The following is a 16,334-nucleotide window of genomic DNA, read 5'->3' on the forward strand; positions in this document are numbered from 1 at the left end:
GGACCACTAGACCACTGGTGCCCCACACATGACTATTTTAACCTTTAATATTCGCCGTTAATATCAAGATTTGAGCAACATTGAAGTGCCCACAAGATGTTCTGTTCCTGTGTGAACTATTTTACTAAAAGAGGAACTTTTTAATTCACATCAACTTTGCCCCCCCCCCTGTGGGCTAAGCTGTATATTGCCACGTTTCTGATCTTATCATATACATCCCAAGGTAGTTTGGAACAAACATTTGACCTTGCTGTCTTTGAACCCTCAAATGCACCACTCATAGTGCATATTTGTTGAAAATACAAAGGAGGACTGCCCCCCCCGCCTCAAACACTGCAACACTTTCAGGCATTAAAACTTACAATAAGATAAGATAAGATAAGATAAGATAAGATATACTTTATTGGTCCCCCATTGGGGGAAATTATTTTGTTACAGCAGCTTATAACACGGGAGAGGGGAATACAACAATGTACTTACATAGTTAAAAAATATAGAATAAAATAGAATAAAATAAATTAAAATGAAATCAAATATGGCAACTATCACAGATGTATACACACTATGTACACACAATACAGAAATTGACTTGTTGCTGATGGCCTTCTTTGCTTATTTTAGGTCATAAAGACACATCAGTATCATTTTAAGTAAGTTTCATAACAAGCTAAAAACTCCTTACTGTGGCTTTAAAGAAGTAACACCACGAGGGTCACCTTTTATATCTTCTCTTTGCTGTTTGGACACCCCTGGATTCATCCCTGTCCACCAGATCTTATTTAAACTTCTGTTTCTATACATTATAGGTGTTTCTATTCCTAAGTAGACACTGTGTCCCATATATGTGGGACATTATTCCTCCTGTTGCTAGATTTGAGGTAGACTTCTATCAATAATTGTCCACAGTTTAGGTATTTATTGCAGTCTTTAATCTACAAGGTATGGTACATTGTGTCAGTGAATGTACACGCCATTCAGACTGTAACAGGGGCGTCGCCAGGAATTCTGGGCCCCCCTGAAAAGATATCTCAGTGGGCCCCATCACCACAGCCAACCCTCAAAATATAATATTGCTGCTATAACACTGGTTATAGCTACATATCAATATTATCTGATTAGTGTAGTAGAAAACACATTTTATTTCAGGCCCATTAAGGGCCCCCCTCCCCACTTGGACCCTAGGTGGTCAGTCCCACTTCCCCCCCCCCCCCCCCACTATGACGCCCCTGGACTGTAAGCCCAGCCACCGCCTTCCTTTCATTTCCCCAAATAAATCAAAGTGTTTATGACTACAATTACTTTATGCGGAGTCCTCACCGGATTGCCTGCGTTGTCAGATTCTCAGCCAATCCCGTGAATGCAGAGCCCAGCACAGAGCCAATAGCGTGAGGTCACCGCCTCCTTCAGCCAATCAGAGGCCACAGGAGGCGGGGTTATCGAAGGTGCTCTCTTTGATCTCGTATGGTGCTGCTAGCTCGTGTGCCTTACGGAAGACGTAACACATCTTGGGGGGTTCCGACCTCCATGTAACATGTGTGAACCGGGGAGACACGCCACATAACGCGGAGGAGCGGTGTGAGAGAGAGAGGGGGGTAAAGTTGGAGAGAAACAGTGCGGGCTGCCATGGGAGAAGTCCGGGAGGCTGCCAAGTCTAACCCGGCAGCGACGGCGAGCTTTTTGTCCAAGATCTTTTTCTGGTAAGTCGACTAAACTTCCCTGTTAGTGGAGCTAACGCAGCTGGAACAAGTGAACAGTGTGTTCGTTCACATGTCTTATTACTGATTTAAAACTCTCCGATCAGCAAGTGAGGGTAAACCCACCACCACGTTTAAGAAGTGTTGGAAAAACTGAGCCTGAATGAGTTTCTTCTCCCTTTATGTGTTTAAAAAGCACAAAAACAAACCAGTGTGAGATCCTCCACAGAGACTTTATGTAATAACAGTTTCCTGTTGAATCATCTGCTTTGGTTACTTTAGTCTAAATTGGACACATGTGCCATCTCTTTATCAGATAGACAAAACACATTGTGAGCTGTTACATTACACATGTATGGAAGCCCATTGTGGCCAATCATTCAAATATTGTATTCAGAGCAGGCTCTAACAAACTTGGTACCCTAGGCAAGATTTCAACTGGTGCCCCTTGTGTTATAACCAACTCAACCAACAATCACATCACATATACACTGAAAGAAAACTGACATACAGCAAAAAGAACAACAACAATGTAAAATACACGTAATGTAATAGAAGTAGAATGTATTCAGTCATTATAACACAGTAATTGTCACAGTGCAGACACTTTGAACAAAGCAACAGTAAGGTGTGAAGTGATGACTGGAAAGGCAGAAGCAAAATGCTTATTTAAACCCAGCCTACATTTTCTATCTAATTAAGCTAACAGCTTCAAAAGTGTGAGGAAAACAACAACAACAACAAAAACAAGTAAATCATGAAGATGAATAGACTTGAAAAACTGTGTTTGAAACAATTTTTTAAAGACAAAAGTGAATCACATGCTTTTAAATGTATACTCGCATCACTCCGCAATTTAACCCCCAATTATATTAGAAAACAATATTATTTTGGAAGGGGCGCCCCCCTATGGACGGCCAGGGCCCCTGGCATTTGCCTGTACTGCCTATGCCAGAGGCTGGCCTTGATTTAATTCATCAAAACAAACATTTTCACTAACCTTAAACATCCATATCAGGGATGTCAAACTCATGTCAGTTCATGGGGCAAGTTGATCTCAAGTGGGCCATTGTAATAAATATAAAAAATTTCAAATCCTCTGGCAGGATCCTCCTTGTGGAAACAACTTAATTAAACTATAGGAATATTGACCACTGATCTAATGTGTCGATGTATCGCCGCTTAGGCCTTCCATACATCTTTCCATACAACTTGTGTAAGCAAAGTTTATTGTCAGAAAGATAACAAAGGTAGTCTCTTATCACGTTTCATGGCTGCAATTGATTTTATTGGCTCTCATCTTTGGTGATCATGTGAACAAATCCTCCACCTGACTCCCCTCAATATGTTTCCCTCCCTCAGGTGGCTCAATCCTTTGTTCAGCACTGGCTCCAAACGTAGACTGGAGGAAGATGACATGTTTGAAGTGCTCACGGAGGACCGGTCGGAGAACCTGGGGCAGGATCTGCAAAGGTAAACAGAGAGGGCGAGAGAGAGAGGGAGAGGGGAAAAGAAGGGTTTCTGTTCCCTATTTGGGTTGTTAAAAAAGTTGGATGATCTATGAGGAGGCATGTGAAACAGAAGTAGGAACTTAAAATAGTCAAACAAAATCAACATACTTATAAAAGCTCTGAGATCTCAAATGTCTCACAGGATGTGTATTAGTCTTTGCAAATATCTTGAAGAGTTTCCAATAAAACGAGCACACCTGCACCACCGATGACTTGATGAGCTCCTTTCAATTCGCAGCACATCCTTGCAATTGTTGGCAGAACAGCCAACATCCAAACCGTACGCCACATTGATCACCAAATTTGCACAAAACAAGGGGAGATGGTCGCACAACGAACACCTGCAATATCTGAAATGAATGAAAACAGATATTTGGGGACAAAATGACAGGGTCTGACTGATTCTCCAAGGCTAATCAGGAGTAGTTTTTAGAGGTATGAATGAGGGTACGAACAGTTCTTTTGGAGCTGGAAAACTGGGCTTGTATGGAAGCCCAAAGCGGACATAATTACTCTGTTGAAGTTTAATATTTGTCATGTGTAATACTGTAGTTACCATATTTAAGACCTTTTTTTCCTTAAAAAGCATCTGAAAATTGGCACCATCTTATTATCTTGATTTGGTAATTGCTAATATTTGTTGTAACAGATTATCTTGCCCCTCATAACTTTGGCTATTTTTCACTCATTGCTACAATGACAGTGGGATAAAAGATGTTATTATTGCAGCAGTGATATTAAGTTACTGTCAAACAACCAAAAAATATAGTGTCATAGAGAGTAATGTCCAAATATGGTGGGCCTATTACACATTAATAGACCTAACATGCTGCAGGTTGTTTAAACTTGTATGGTATCATAATACTTTCATTTGAATATGACATTGGGACATTTTAAAATACATTCAGTGGGATTGATTATTATTTTTTTCCATTATAATAATGGGGGTATTTTATTTGGAGCACCCCAAATACAGAGCCTAAAGTCTGTCACAGCAGTTGTTGGTTCAACTCCCAGCCTTGACCTTTTGCAGCATATTTTACCCCATATTTCCTGTCTCACTTCCACTGTCCTATCCTATAAAGGCAAAAAAAATGTAAAAACAACAAGATTAAGATTGTTTTTTTTTCATGGGAACAAGATTTGGTCCCCATAAAGTACAGAAGCCTGAAGAAGTCACATCCATACATTGTGTTCAATGTGTTTTCACATGATAATGAATTCATTTATGGCTGTTTTCTGAAGCTCTGCTCTCATTTTCTCATTGTCTCAAAGCTGGTTATCCCATTATAACGGATTAATTTATGACAGTATAAACTAATCTGTTATAACTGGATAGCCACTGTTGTTATCTTAAGATAACAAGAAAAATGAATTAAGAGCTCCAGAAAACAGGTAGTAAAATATTACCTTAGGATAACCGAGTTACTCAAATGTGTGTCTGCATGTGGGGCGTCTGTACTTTTTACTCATAAACATGAATAAATGTGTAGATGTCTTTCAAACACACACCTCCCTCCAGCTCTCTGAAGTGAACTGAGGTCACACTCGTCTTGGTGTTAATACCTCACTCGTGCACGTGCAAGGTGAACATAATGAGGACTGGTATATAGATGAACTGCTCTTTAACCCCACCAGAGCTGGAAAAACTGTAAATAACATTATTATGAGGAAGTCATTTGGACTGTGTACATGTCATATAGTCAATTGTATTACAACCCCTGTTCTATTAGAGTTGGGATGTGTGTAAATAAAACAGAATTGATTGTTTGCAGATATTTTTAAGCTGATATTAAATTAAAAATAATGCAAAGACAACATTAAACTCAGCCTCTATAGAATCCCTGTTTTATCTCCAAGTCATGTTACTGAAGGTATACAGCCTGTAACTATACCAACATCATTTATAAAGTAGAATATAGGGTTCAAACAGTTGCGCCTCAAATTTTAGGACTGCTACCCCTCTAAAAGAAGCTATAGCTATCTGCTGCAGCATGCAACTGGGTGCATCCATCAACAGGTTTTAACCAGATCTATAGCAGCATAACAGAAGCTGGTCCAAGCCTGATCCAGCTCTAACTATAAGCTTTATCAAAAAGGAAAGTTTGAAGCCTACTCTTAAAAGTAGAGAGGGTGTCTGCCACCTGGACCCTGACTGGTAGATGATTCCAAAGGAGAGGGGCCTGATAACTGAAGGTTCTACCTCCCATACTACTTTTAGATACTTCAGGTACGATGAGCAGGCCTGCATGTTGGGAGCTTAGTGTTCCAGAGGGGTAATAGGACACTATGAGCTCTTTAAGATACGAGGGTGCCAGATTTTTAACAAGTAAATATTGGAGTTTAGCCTTGAAAAAAAACCTCACTTTGTGTTGCAGAAGTCGTATTCCAGCTTGTGACCCTCGTTTTGACCCCGCCGTTGGGGTCACAATACCGTAAAACCCTTTTGTTAAAATGTTTGCCATGATGTCAATAATCAGCCAATCTCAGAGACAGAAATTCAAACATGTGGCTGTTAATGATTACTTTCCCTCTTGAAATGAATAGTAATTCATTCTTAAAGTAATCAGGTTGCATTGTGGGTGTTTAAAGTTACAACTTCTGTAAACCTTCAAGTCAAATATTTCCAACTTATCAGGAAGCGACCATTCACAAATCAGGCTGATGTTCATGTTTTACCAATAAGGAATGACGTGGAACAGTCTCTCAGGTTACATAGTAAATGTTTATTACAACATGATGCTTAACTAAGAGTGAAATTTAGAATTATCACAGTTCATAAAGCGTCCCATTTCTGTATCTATATCGCTCTTGCACTTTGTTTGAAAGTGCAAACACAGATGAATGCGCTATTGTTCCAAAGGAGAAGGAGGCAGCATCCACGCTGAGATCCAGATCGTTACAGTGAGCCCCCGTGTTATCACGATGACATACAGAGTTTATCACACAGGTCAAGAGTTTTCTGCTGGATTGGAAAGTATGGTGGGACGGCACCGTATTTAATGGGTTACAATTAAACCTGAGATTCAAATAAATAAGAAATAGTGCAAAAACAACATTCAAGTGTTGAAACTAAAACTGGCCATCTTCATCTTGTTGGTGAACATTCACTGTCATAACTTTTGTCAAGCTTAACCCCTATACTGATGAGTACATACAGACACTTACATTTGATAGATTTAATCACATATGGGATAAAAAGCTTAATCCGCTCCTGAAAGTAGTCCCTTAAAAGTGTCAGGCCATTCCTAAGGACTTAGACACCTGCGTTGTTCCAGACAAGGTAGGGAAGTTGGAAAGTCCATTATCAGACTTGAATCACTTTTGGTATTTCCATGGGATTTTGGAGCCATTAGACAATACAGACTGATACCAGGAATGATACCTCAATCTTAAGTCAACCGATAGAGAGCTCACATCCCATATATAGAACCTCTGCAGCCCACTCAGCTGCTGCCTCTAGCAACCAAGAGTGATGTCGCTGGATATGAAAATTATTACTGCAGGTTACAGCTTGCCTCCGACTAAACACATCGCCTGTCTAGTGCATCTCTCCCCATTAAGAGAGCGAGGCAGGCCTCTCTCTGATTTGGCAATTACGTGATCCCCACCTCCCAGGCGGGTTCTGACTCATCTAGACGTGAGGTTCAACTTTCTAATCCTAATCACAAACAAGTGCATGGAATAACCTGGTATCCTTTTTTGTTTTCTATGACAGACACTGGGATCATGAAGTCCAGAGGGCGACAAAAGAGCTACGGAAACCCAGGCTGTCCAAAGCCATCATCAAGTGCTACTGGAAATCCTATTCAGTGCTGGGGTTCTTTACACTCGTTGAAGTAAGTGTGTTGTTGGGTGTCATTGAGGATAGAAATGTAGTGTTTTCTGATATCAGACTAATGCAAAAACTCGAGTGTGGGCTAACCTGATCCCTTATTACAAGTAGCATTAAAGTTGTGTCTGATATCGGCATTGGTATCCATATCAGACAACCCATATAAGTCTTGTCTGATTACTGATGACCATATCTGTATCCCTTTGTATTATAAGCTAGTACACCATATTGGCAATCAGTGCAAAAACTGGGGAACCAATATTGAACACAGCATAGGTGCTTTTTTCTGATATCGGTATCGGTATCATATTTCCATTCCCACATATAAGCTAGTATTGGAGTCATATACTGTATTAGGCAGTTAACAGGGGTATGCATTGATACCAGATCCCTCAATAAAGGTTGTGATATCTGATATCTGATATCGGTATCTGTATCAGTATTATTGAGGCTGATATATGATTTGTTATTGAAGGTAGTACTGGAGTTGTTTCTGGTACAGGCTTTGGTGTCAGTATCCATATTTCCAATACCACAAATGTGTAAATGGAAGCATTTCTGATATCGGCATCAGTATCAGTATTCAAAAGAGCCAATCAACAACCCTTCTTCTCTGTATAACCAGGAGGTGATCAAAATCATCCAGCCGGTCGTCTTGGGGAAGATGGTCGAGTATTTCGAAAGCAACGACCCGAACAACACCCAAGCTCTGTACGACGCGTACGGCTACGCGGCCGGCATGTCCATCTGCACCATCGGCCTGGCGCTGCTGCACCACCTCTACTTCTACCACGTCCAGAGAGCAGGCATGAAGATCAGAGTGGCCATGTGTCACATGATCTTCAAGAAGGTCGGTAACAAAAGGGGAAACACAGGGCTGCTCAAATGTTTGGAAGTAATGCCGTAATTCTTGTCATTGGCAGGGTCTGTCTAGTTCCGTCTCGTAAGCCTTTAAGAGCTGCGTTTGAAAAGATTGAACACAAAAGTAGGATGAAATGATTACCTTTGAACTAGTTTGGTCAACAGAAACATCCTGAAGTGACTCTCTGGCTCAGTTACTTCTTTTATCTTCACCTGGAATGTATTTAATGTATCTATTGAATGGTGAAATGTGGTGTTTTGCTGATTTCCACATTTCCCTGCAGTGTTTGTGATTGAGTTCTTCACTGATGTATACTCTGGTCTTTTTCCAGGCTCTGTGTCTCAGCCACTCAGCGATGGGAAAGACCACCACAGGCCAAATCGTCAACCTCCTGTCCAATGACGTCAACAAGTTTGATGAAGTACGTTGCATTAAAGGCATTTATAGTAACGGACTCCCTGAAAACATACTGGATGACTGAGAACCTGACTATGAACTGGATCATGTCTCTGTACACTGCAAAGGGAGTGTAGTCTGATGATGTTATCTCCTGGATTTTAAACCTAATTTCTCAGGTCACCACTTAAGAAGGCGTTTAAGTTCCTGACATAATTATAGCTGGGAGATTGTTTTGATGGGTGTGACATACTCGGACATAGCATGTGTGGTTAGTGCTCACGGCAGCGTTTCCAAGACTGAGCTCTCACACAGCAACGCAAGCAGGTGTCTCCTTGAAGTTCAGACTTGATTTATGCTCTCAGCCTTTGTTGCAGCACAACTCCAGTCAGTGGAGTGTGAGTTTCCGCTTTAATCAGTAGGTGAAAGCCTGCTGTGAAAACGCTTTCTTCAGGGTATTTCAGTTTCCAGGCAATGCGCTGTTAATTACACCATGTCATGCTCTCATGCTGGTTTGGATTAAAGTCTGTGGAGTGAATTTACCTTTCCTGTAAAAACTCCCCGTTACTGACCATTTCCAGATTAGCGCTCAAGCCGTGACATCACGGACGTCTGTTTTCTGACCCCGTCGCGGCTCAATCTCTCAACAGGTGACTATCTTCCTGCACTTCCTGTGGGTGGGGCCTCTCCAGGCGGCGGTGGTCGTGGGGCTGCTGTGGGTGGAGATCGGTGCGTCTTGCCTGGCGGGCATGGTTGTCCTCATGTTCCTGATGCCCATGCAGACCATGTTTGGAAGGCTGTTTTCTAAGTTTAGGTAACACACACTCCCTAATAACACACACACACACTTGCAAAACATGAATCCAATTATTGTATTCCAGCTGAGAGCTTTGGAACAGACCCCTCCGGCCCTGCACTTCTTAGCTACTCTTACAAGAACAACCATAGCCTCTGTGGCGTGTCCCCTTCAAGTACTTGGCTTATCTGCAGGTTTAATTTTGAATGCATCATACTCAAGGGCTGCACAATTATTTGGGACCCCCAAAAACATGAATGACGGCTATTTTGACGTCCAAGATGCGTTCTCTGTCTGTAGAAAACTCAACCGCCTACTAAATCAAGCGCTCCCTAAACTAAAAGCAACCTCCTAAAGGGGGTGATGGAGAGGTTTTGACTCGCATCAGTACTTTAAAGTGGAAGGGTAAACAACAGAAGGGTTGGGTGGAACAAGAGTCAACTGTCAGTAACAGTAGCCCAGAGCTATGGAGCGGTGGTATGGCAGGTTTTTGTCTACGCTGCAGAGGAATGCAAATATGCAAATGCAACCACCTGAAAAAACTACCACATGGTGCAGTATGATGAGCGTGTGGAGGCCAAGAGTAACAACCTTGCTGCTCCCCGTCTGCGTTCAGCATTATTACTTGTGAGTCTCAGCTTCACTGTAAATAGTAAGTTAAACCGAGGCCTCACTCTGGCTTACTTAAGCGCTACGAACCCAAAACTTCAACTGCTAACAGTTTCTACAATCTTATGTAGAATCTAGACATCAAAATCTGTTCTGCAAACTTAAACAGTAAGAGATACAAAGAACTTCAGGTGTGAGTGGAGGTTTGGATTATGCAGCCTTAAAGAGTTAAGACTCTCAGTTTCTGGACACATGCTCATTGTGCTAATCTTGTCTTCTTCTCTGACATCAAAATTAAGTCACACTCAGATTCCAAAGAGCCAAATGTGCCCCTCTTTCTGACCTAGTTCCCATGCCCTCCTGGGTATCACAAGGCTGCTGAGCCATAGTTGAAGCTTGGGGGTGGTGCAGCTTCGAATGTGTGAAAGTTAAGGAAATGCAGACTCACCACAGAGGGTTACTTTATTCCTCCTGATATGATATAATAAAGACTGAGGCTAGACGTCCCAAAGAAGCAGGTCTGTGGGGTCTTTGTTCTGGTGGCCCAATTTCCCAAAATGGAAAGTTGCTCTTCACACTTCACAAGAATTAACAATGAAGCAGCATAAGATACCAAAATGAGACGTCCTTTTCTCTGCGCTCCAACGGTGTAGTCTAATTAGCATTTCTTTGTTCATTACATTCTGTTGCCTGTTCATCTGTTTGTTGTGAGTCTCAGCTTCACTGTAAATATTAAAGAATACATCATATAATGGGAAAAATGATGAACTTCAAGGCAATTTCAAGTTGTAAAATGACTTCTTCTTCATATTTCTGATGGTGTGAAGCTTATTCATAAGTCACACATGTCTTTAGGGAGCTTCATTCCCTGTTTGAAGAATTTAAGACCTTTGTTAAAAGTTAATCGAACTCTGCACATGGCGTACAGGACAAGGGTGAAGTGAACAAGCTGTGTCTGAATCCTGTTTTTGAACCTCTTTAAAACAAGAAAAAAGACCTGTTTCAACCCTTTCCAGTAGCTCAATCTGTCAAACTTGATTTAAATTTGCTTCATGTCTTTAATCCAGTTAGTAGATTATATTACTGTGGCCCACTTGGTAATGAAATCAGAGTAGAAATATAGCATCATCAGGTTTTACAGCTAACTCAATATGTTGCTTTTTGTCTACAGGAGTAAGACGGCCGCTCTGACAGACAGCCGAATCCGCACAATGAACGAGGTGGTGTCCGGCATTAGGATCATCAAGATGTACGCCTGGGAGAAACCCTTCTCCGCTCTGGTGACGGAGGTCAGAAGGTAAAAGAAACTCCTGCCTTAGGCTTCAAATGTACAAGTTCTACCTGTTATCACCTCATTTCAACTCTAATGACTTAAGAAGACGCCCAGTTAGGAATAGGTGTGACCCAAAAACCTGACATTCCACTCTATTTTGATGTGGCACATAAACAATGTGACAATTCGCAAAGTGACAAGGGTGGATACAGCTGCGAAGATATATGTGTCATGATGGGACACGATGCAAGAGGAGGTGAAATGATGCAACACAGCACAACGTAATGATGTGATATTGCACAGTTCCTCATGACATGCAATGAGATGATGGGAACTACATGACATGACACAACACAACATGATATAACATAAGATGATGTGGTACAACACATTGTGGCGTGACAAGGAACGACACGATAGACACGGCATAATACAGTATGTTATGTTACAACTCAACTCAACCTTTATTTATAGAGCACGTTTAAAACAACCAGGGTAGACCAAAGTGCTGTACAGATCAAAAACAGCACAAATGACAAACATAGCATGCAATACAATACTAAAAAAAAATAGTAAAAACAGTGCAAATATATAATAAAATAAGATAGAATACATACATTCAAATTGAATTAAAATTATGCCAGATGTCCACTCAACCAAAGCCAGGGAGAAGAGGAGAGTCTTAAGAGAGGATTTAAAAATCTTGATATGTTGGGACAGGTTGTTTCAGAGCCGAGGAGCAGCCGCCACAAAGGCTCGCTCACCTCTAGTTATAAGCCTGGTTTTGGGAGTGACTAATAGCAACTGACCAGATGGATCTCAATGTCCTGGCAGGGACATGATACTGGAGAAGCTCGGTGAGGTACTGGGGGGCTAAGCCATTAAGAGCTTTAAAAACAAACAATAACATTTTAAAATCTATTGGAAAAGAAACTGGGAGCCAGTGCAATAGTGAGGGGTCCAGGCCAAGATATAGTGAGTTACAGTTATCCAGTCAAGTGTTAATAAAAGCATGGATTACTCAAGATCTCTCTGTGGCAGGTACCCCTTTACTTTTGATAAGATCCTCAGGTGATAAAAAGTGTTTTTACAACTGAACTAACCTGTCGATCAAATTTCAGCCTGTATCAAATATTACGCCAAGATTCCTGACTGATGACTGGATGTTTGGTGTAAGGGGGGGGGGCAGAAAACCAGCTGGAAAGACTGCTGGAAAGACTGCTGGACCACATCCAAACATTATGACTTCTGTCTTGTTATCATTTAAGTGCAGAAAGTTTGCAGCCATCCAGGACTTAACGGCGTTCAGGCAGTCAAGCAAATTTCTCTCCATCTTTGACTTTTGTTGAGCATACATTCATCTGCCTCTAGAGCTGAAAAGTGAATATAAACAGTCCAGAAGTACACACAAGTCCAGCTCTTGTTATTTCACAGCTGTAATGACATCCACTTAAACTCAGGACACCCAGGACTCATTTTAATACCCAGTCCAAAAAGGCTCAGAGACGACACAGGCTAACGGCCAGTTGTCAGTGTTGTCTAATGCTCTGCAGACTTGTGCTGTTTTGTTTACTTGTGCACTTGTTCAGATTGTGCACGAACGTCATGTTCTCTAAGATAGCACATAAGAAGCCACAACTTGGGTACGTTGGGCTTCTTCTTTGCGACTCAAAGAATGGTCAAATCTGCACCGTGTGCATTTTTTTAAGCATAAATCTTCCCAGGATTTCAAAGAGGCATCGCCAACTGATCTACTTTCAGGGCTGAAATAGGGCAATCTTAATCCCTTTAAGTAGCGGGTAAGCTTTACAGATCTACAATCAAGCCCCCCATATTTACCACCAAAATTAGAAAAGGAAGCAGGTTTATAATCTTCTGTACCAAAGGTCCCGGTCCCTTTGCTTTGCTCTACTGTCAGGGCTTGAACCCTTGATCCTGATTGCTGAAGAGGATGAAGGATTTAATTCAAAGATTAAAGCAAAGTCTGAGAGGACTCATGTGGCTCTAATGAAGGGTTTATTTTCATTTACCGCTCTTAATATTACGATTATGTAACACCCATCCGTGTATGAATGTAACATTTCAAACTTCCTCTGTCCCCCTCAGGAAGGAGATCTCCAAGATCATGAAGAGCTCCTACCTGCGTGGCCTCAACATGGCCTCCTTCTTCTGCGCCAGCAAGATCATCGTCTTCGTCACCTTCACGCTCTACGTTCTCCTTGGGAACACCATCTCGGCCAGCCGCGTGTTTGTGACCGTGTCGCTGTACACGGCCGTGCGCCTCACCGTCACGCTCTTCTTCCCCAGCGCCATCGAGAAGCTGTTTGAGTGCCGCGTTAGCATCCGCAGGATTCAGGTACGACACTTTAGCGAGGTGGTGCTTTTAATTAGGAACAAACAAACCGGCTAACCACGAGCTTAGAGCAACAAACAAAGCAAGTCCCAGGTTTCTGTTTTCTTTGCAGGCATCACAGGGAAGCTGTTTGTGATTCTTTGCAGGAGAATAACTGCAACACCATGTGTGTCTTTGGGTTTAACTCTCTATTGCTGTAATCGCTGGCTGCTCTGTATAAGAGCACATAAAGCCTGAAGTGTTTGCTTGCAACCCGTTTTTTGCTGACATCACAGCCCAGGCAGTTCTTTAATCTTGTTAAGTGCTGCAGCTTAAAGGTCTGGCACTGCAATGCTGACACCTCCCTTTGTTTTTCGTGTAATATAAAGGTGGAGTTAATCTCAAAATGTAAGATAAAGTTATAAAACACAACCTGAAATGTCAATCATTGCAGCACTAGACGGATCTAAGCCCCTTTATAACGTACTTGTGTGTTATGTCATTTTTATAGAGGTGATTTTATTGCTATATGACAGAAGGGTCATAACGTGTGTCTTTTCACCATGAAGGAGTTCCTGGAGCTGGATGAGGTCTCCAAAGTCAGAGCGGCACTGCCACAGGAAGAGAAGAAAGACGCCTCAGTGGAGATCCAGGACCTGACCTGCTACTGGGATAAGGTCTGATGCCATGTTGTGCTCACTGGCACACAGCTCTAGTAACACCCTCATGGCAACTCACAATCTAAAAACCACCCAGGGATTTTCATGCACCTTTTACCAGCTGACAGTTTGACCATGTGGTACTGATACCATTAGGAAACCCCCCAGACTTTACTCAAAGATAACAAACATATCAGCATAAAATAACTCTCCAATGCAAGCTAAGGTTGTCACGTTGTTCCTGTTTCTTTTTGGACTTCCAAATATTTATGCTTGCTGGACAAACTTTGTTCATTCAGTTGACAAGTTGACACATTGGGAATTTGTTTACCAAATAGCAAGAAAACAGGTCCCACAAGTTGTTTTAAAATGACACAGGTTAGCATCTTCAACAAAAGTAAACAACTTGCACCTTCAGTGATGTCACCAGAGGGCTGTTGAATTGCAAATTGCACTAGTAGAAAAATAAAATGTTTGTTGCACCGTAAGAACAATATAATACATAGTAAATAATTCATACTGCACAGTAAATATCTTACACCTGAAAATACATTGCACAAGAAGAACAATAAATTGCACTATTAGACAAATATAATGTGTATAGCACTGGAAAGAAATGCATGTTGCACCATTCAAACTTTATAAATAATGAAAATCGCACTGTAAACTCTCATGCACCTGCAAAAAAATGTCACAAAAAAAGTGTATTGTAGACGAATATAATTGCACTCCAAAATAATTAATGGTTAGTAGGCAAATATAATGTATATTGCACTGTAAACAAAAAATGCATAGTGCATCATAAAAAGAAATTTAATCCATGCTAAATGATGAAAATTTGCAAATTAAACTATCATGCACCTGCAAACAATATTGCATGACAAATGAAATAGATTCCAAAGTAGACAATATAATGTATATTATACTGTTAAAAAATGTAAATTGCACTGTAATTTTTTTATATTGCACCGTAAAGACAATATAATGCATTGTAAATGATTAAAATTGCACAGTAAAGTATTATGGAACTGCAAAAAAATGTGCACAAGACAAATCATTAGTTGCACTATCAGATAATTATAACATAAATTGCACTGTAAAAAACAGTCAAGATTTTGGCCTCCCCTCGATCATATAAGTCTCATATCTGTCTGTCTCTTACTTCTAGTGGTGCAGGATTGTGATGTTTACATGTATGTTTTTACCTCCTGCAGTCTATGGATGCTCCGTCTCTGCAGAACATCTCCCTGTCTCTGAACTCAAATCAGCTGGTAGCCGTGATTGGACCAGTTGGAGCTGGAAAGGTGAGTTACTCCCTCATGTCGTCATGATCTCTCGTTGTGTTGTGAGGTGTCATGGTGCACGTAGTTTTGCAACATTTTTTGCTTTGTCATTGAACTCATGTTCTTTTGTTTGCCTGCACGTTCCAGTCATCCCTGCTGAGCTCCATCCTTGGAGAGCTGCCAGATGAAAAAGGTGTGCTTAAGGTCAGAGGTCAGCTCACCTACGCCGCCCAGCAGCCTTGGGTGTTTCCTGGAACCATCCGCAGTAACATCCTGTTTGGGAAAGAGCTCAACCAACAGAAGTACGAGCGAGTCATCCGAGCCTGCGCGCTGAAGAGGGTGAGAGGACACAAAGCACACACTGCACTCTGGAGAAGGGCTCGCCTCATTATGTGTTTAAAAGGTCAAAAGATGACTTTATAGTTTGTCAGACAGGATGAGCTGGATGAAGGAAGGTTGTATGAATAATAGAAAAGCTGCAGCGTCAGTTCATACAGTATCTGAACTCAGTGAACCTTCTTCTTCTGTGTTTGTGAGAGGGAAGCCGGGCTCTTGTTGAACAGCCGCAGGTGGAGAGGAGTAGGATTGAGGAAGATGGAGACAACACAATACAAATTGCATCTCTGTTTAATCAAGAGAGCATCTCTGCTCTTCCATCACTTGTCCTGTGGATTCACGTTGGCGCCTCCTAATTTTCATTAGTTAGATTAAACATCTAACGCTGACGCAGCTCAAGACGGTATTTCATTTCATTACAGCCGCTCAGATGTTGCATAACGCGGTGACGCCTGTCCTCTGGGGTTGGCCGGCAGTCGCACTGAGCCAGACAGCAACACACAACACAAGATCCAAACACACACACACACACTGCAGAAGAGGCCGTATCAGATTTCCTGCTCAGCTCTCCTCCTTATCTCCTATACAATCCCAAACAAACCTCAGCTGTGATGTAATATTTAAGATTGAAAACAAGGCGCTGAGAGTGTTTTGAATGATGCATAAAACTCACGCTTGCACCGTCCCATCTTTGCGGCCATAAACGACTTTGTGAAACCTGACTTTTAGGACCTACCTGCACCCCATA

At 41.6% G+C, this 16,334-nt stretch overlaps 1 protein-coding gene across 1 annotated transcript; it reads left to right on the forward strand.

The window, feature by feature from the left end:
• Positions 1-1,446: 1,446 nt before the first annotated feature.
• Positions 1,447-15,942, forward strand: LOC117808484 (multidrug resistance-associated protein 4-like). Its single transcript, XM_034678239.1, has 12 exons — positions 1,447-1,697; positions 3,057-3,167; positions 6,924-7,044; positions 7,666-7,890; positions 8,234-8,323; positions 8,949-9,112; positions 10,875-11,000; positions 13,083-13,332; positions 13,878-13,985; positions 15,182-15,271; positions 15,398-15,589; positions 15,790-15,942. Exons 1-12 carry the CDS (start codon positions 1,624-1,626, stop codon positions 15,940-15,942), a joined length of 1,704 nt encoding a protein of 567 aa, XP_034534130.1. The 5' UTR covers positions 1,447-1,623.
• Positions 15,943-16,334: the final 392 nt, after the last annotated feature.

The sequence above is a fragment of the Notolabrus celidotus genome, chromosome 24 (genome assembly GCF_009762535.1).
Source record: "Notolabrus celidotus isolate fNotCel1 chromosome 24, fNotCel1.pri, whole genome shotgun sequence".
Classification (NCBI taxonomy): Eukaryota; Metazoa; Chordata; class Actinopteri; order Labriformes; family Labridae; genus Notolabrus; species Notolabrus celidotus.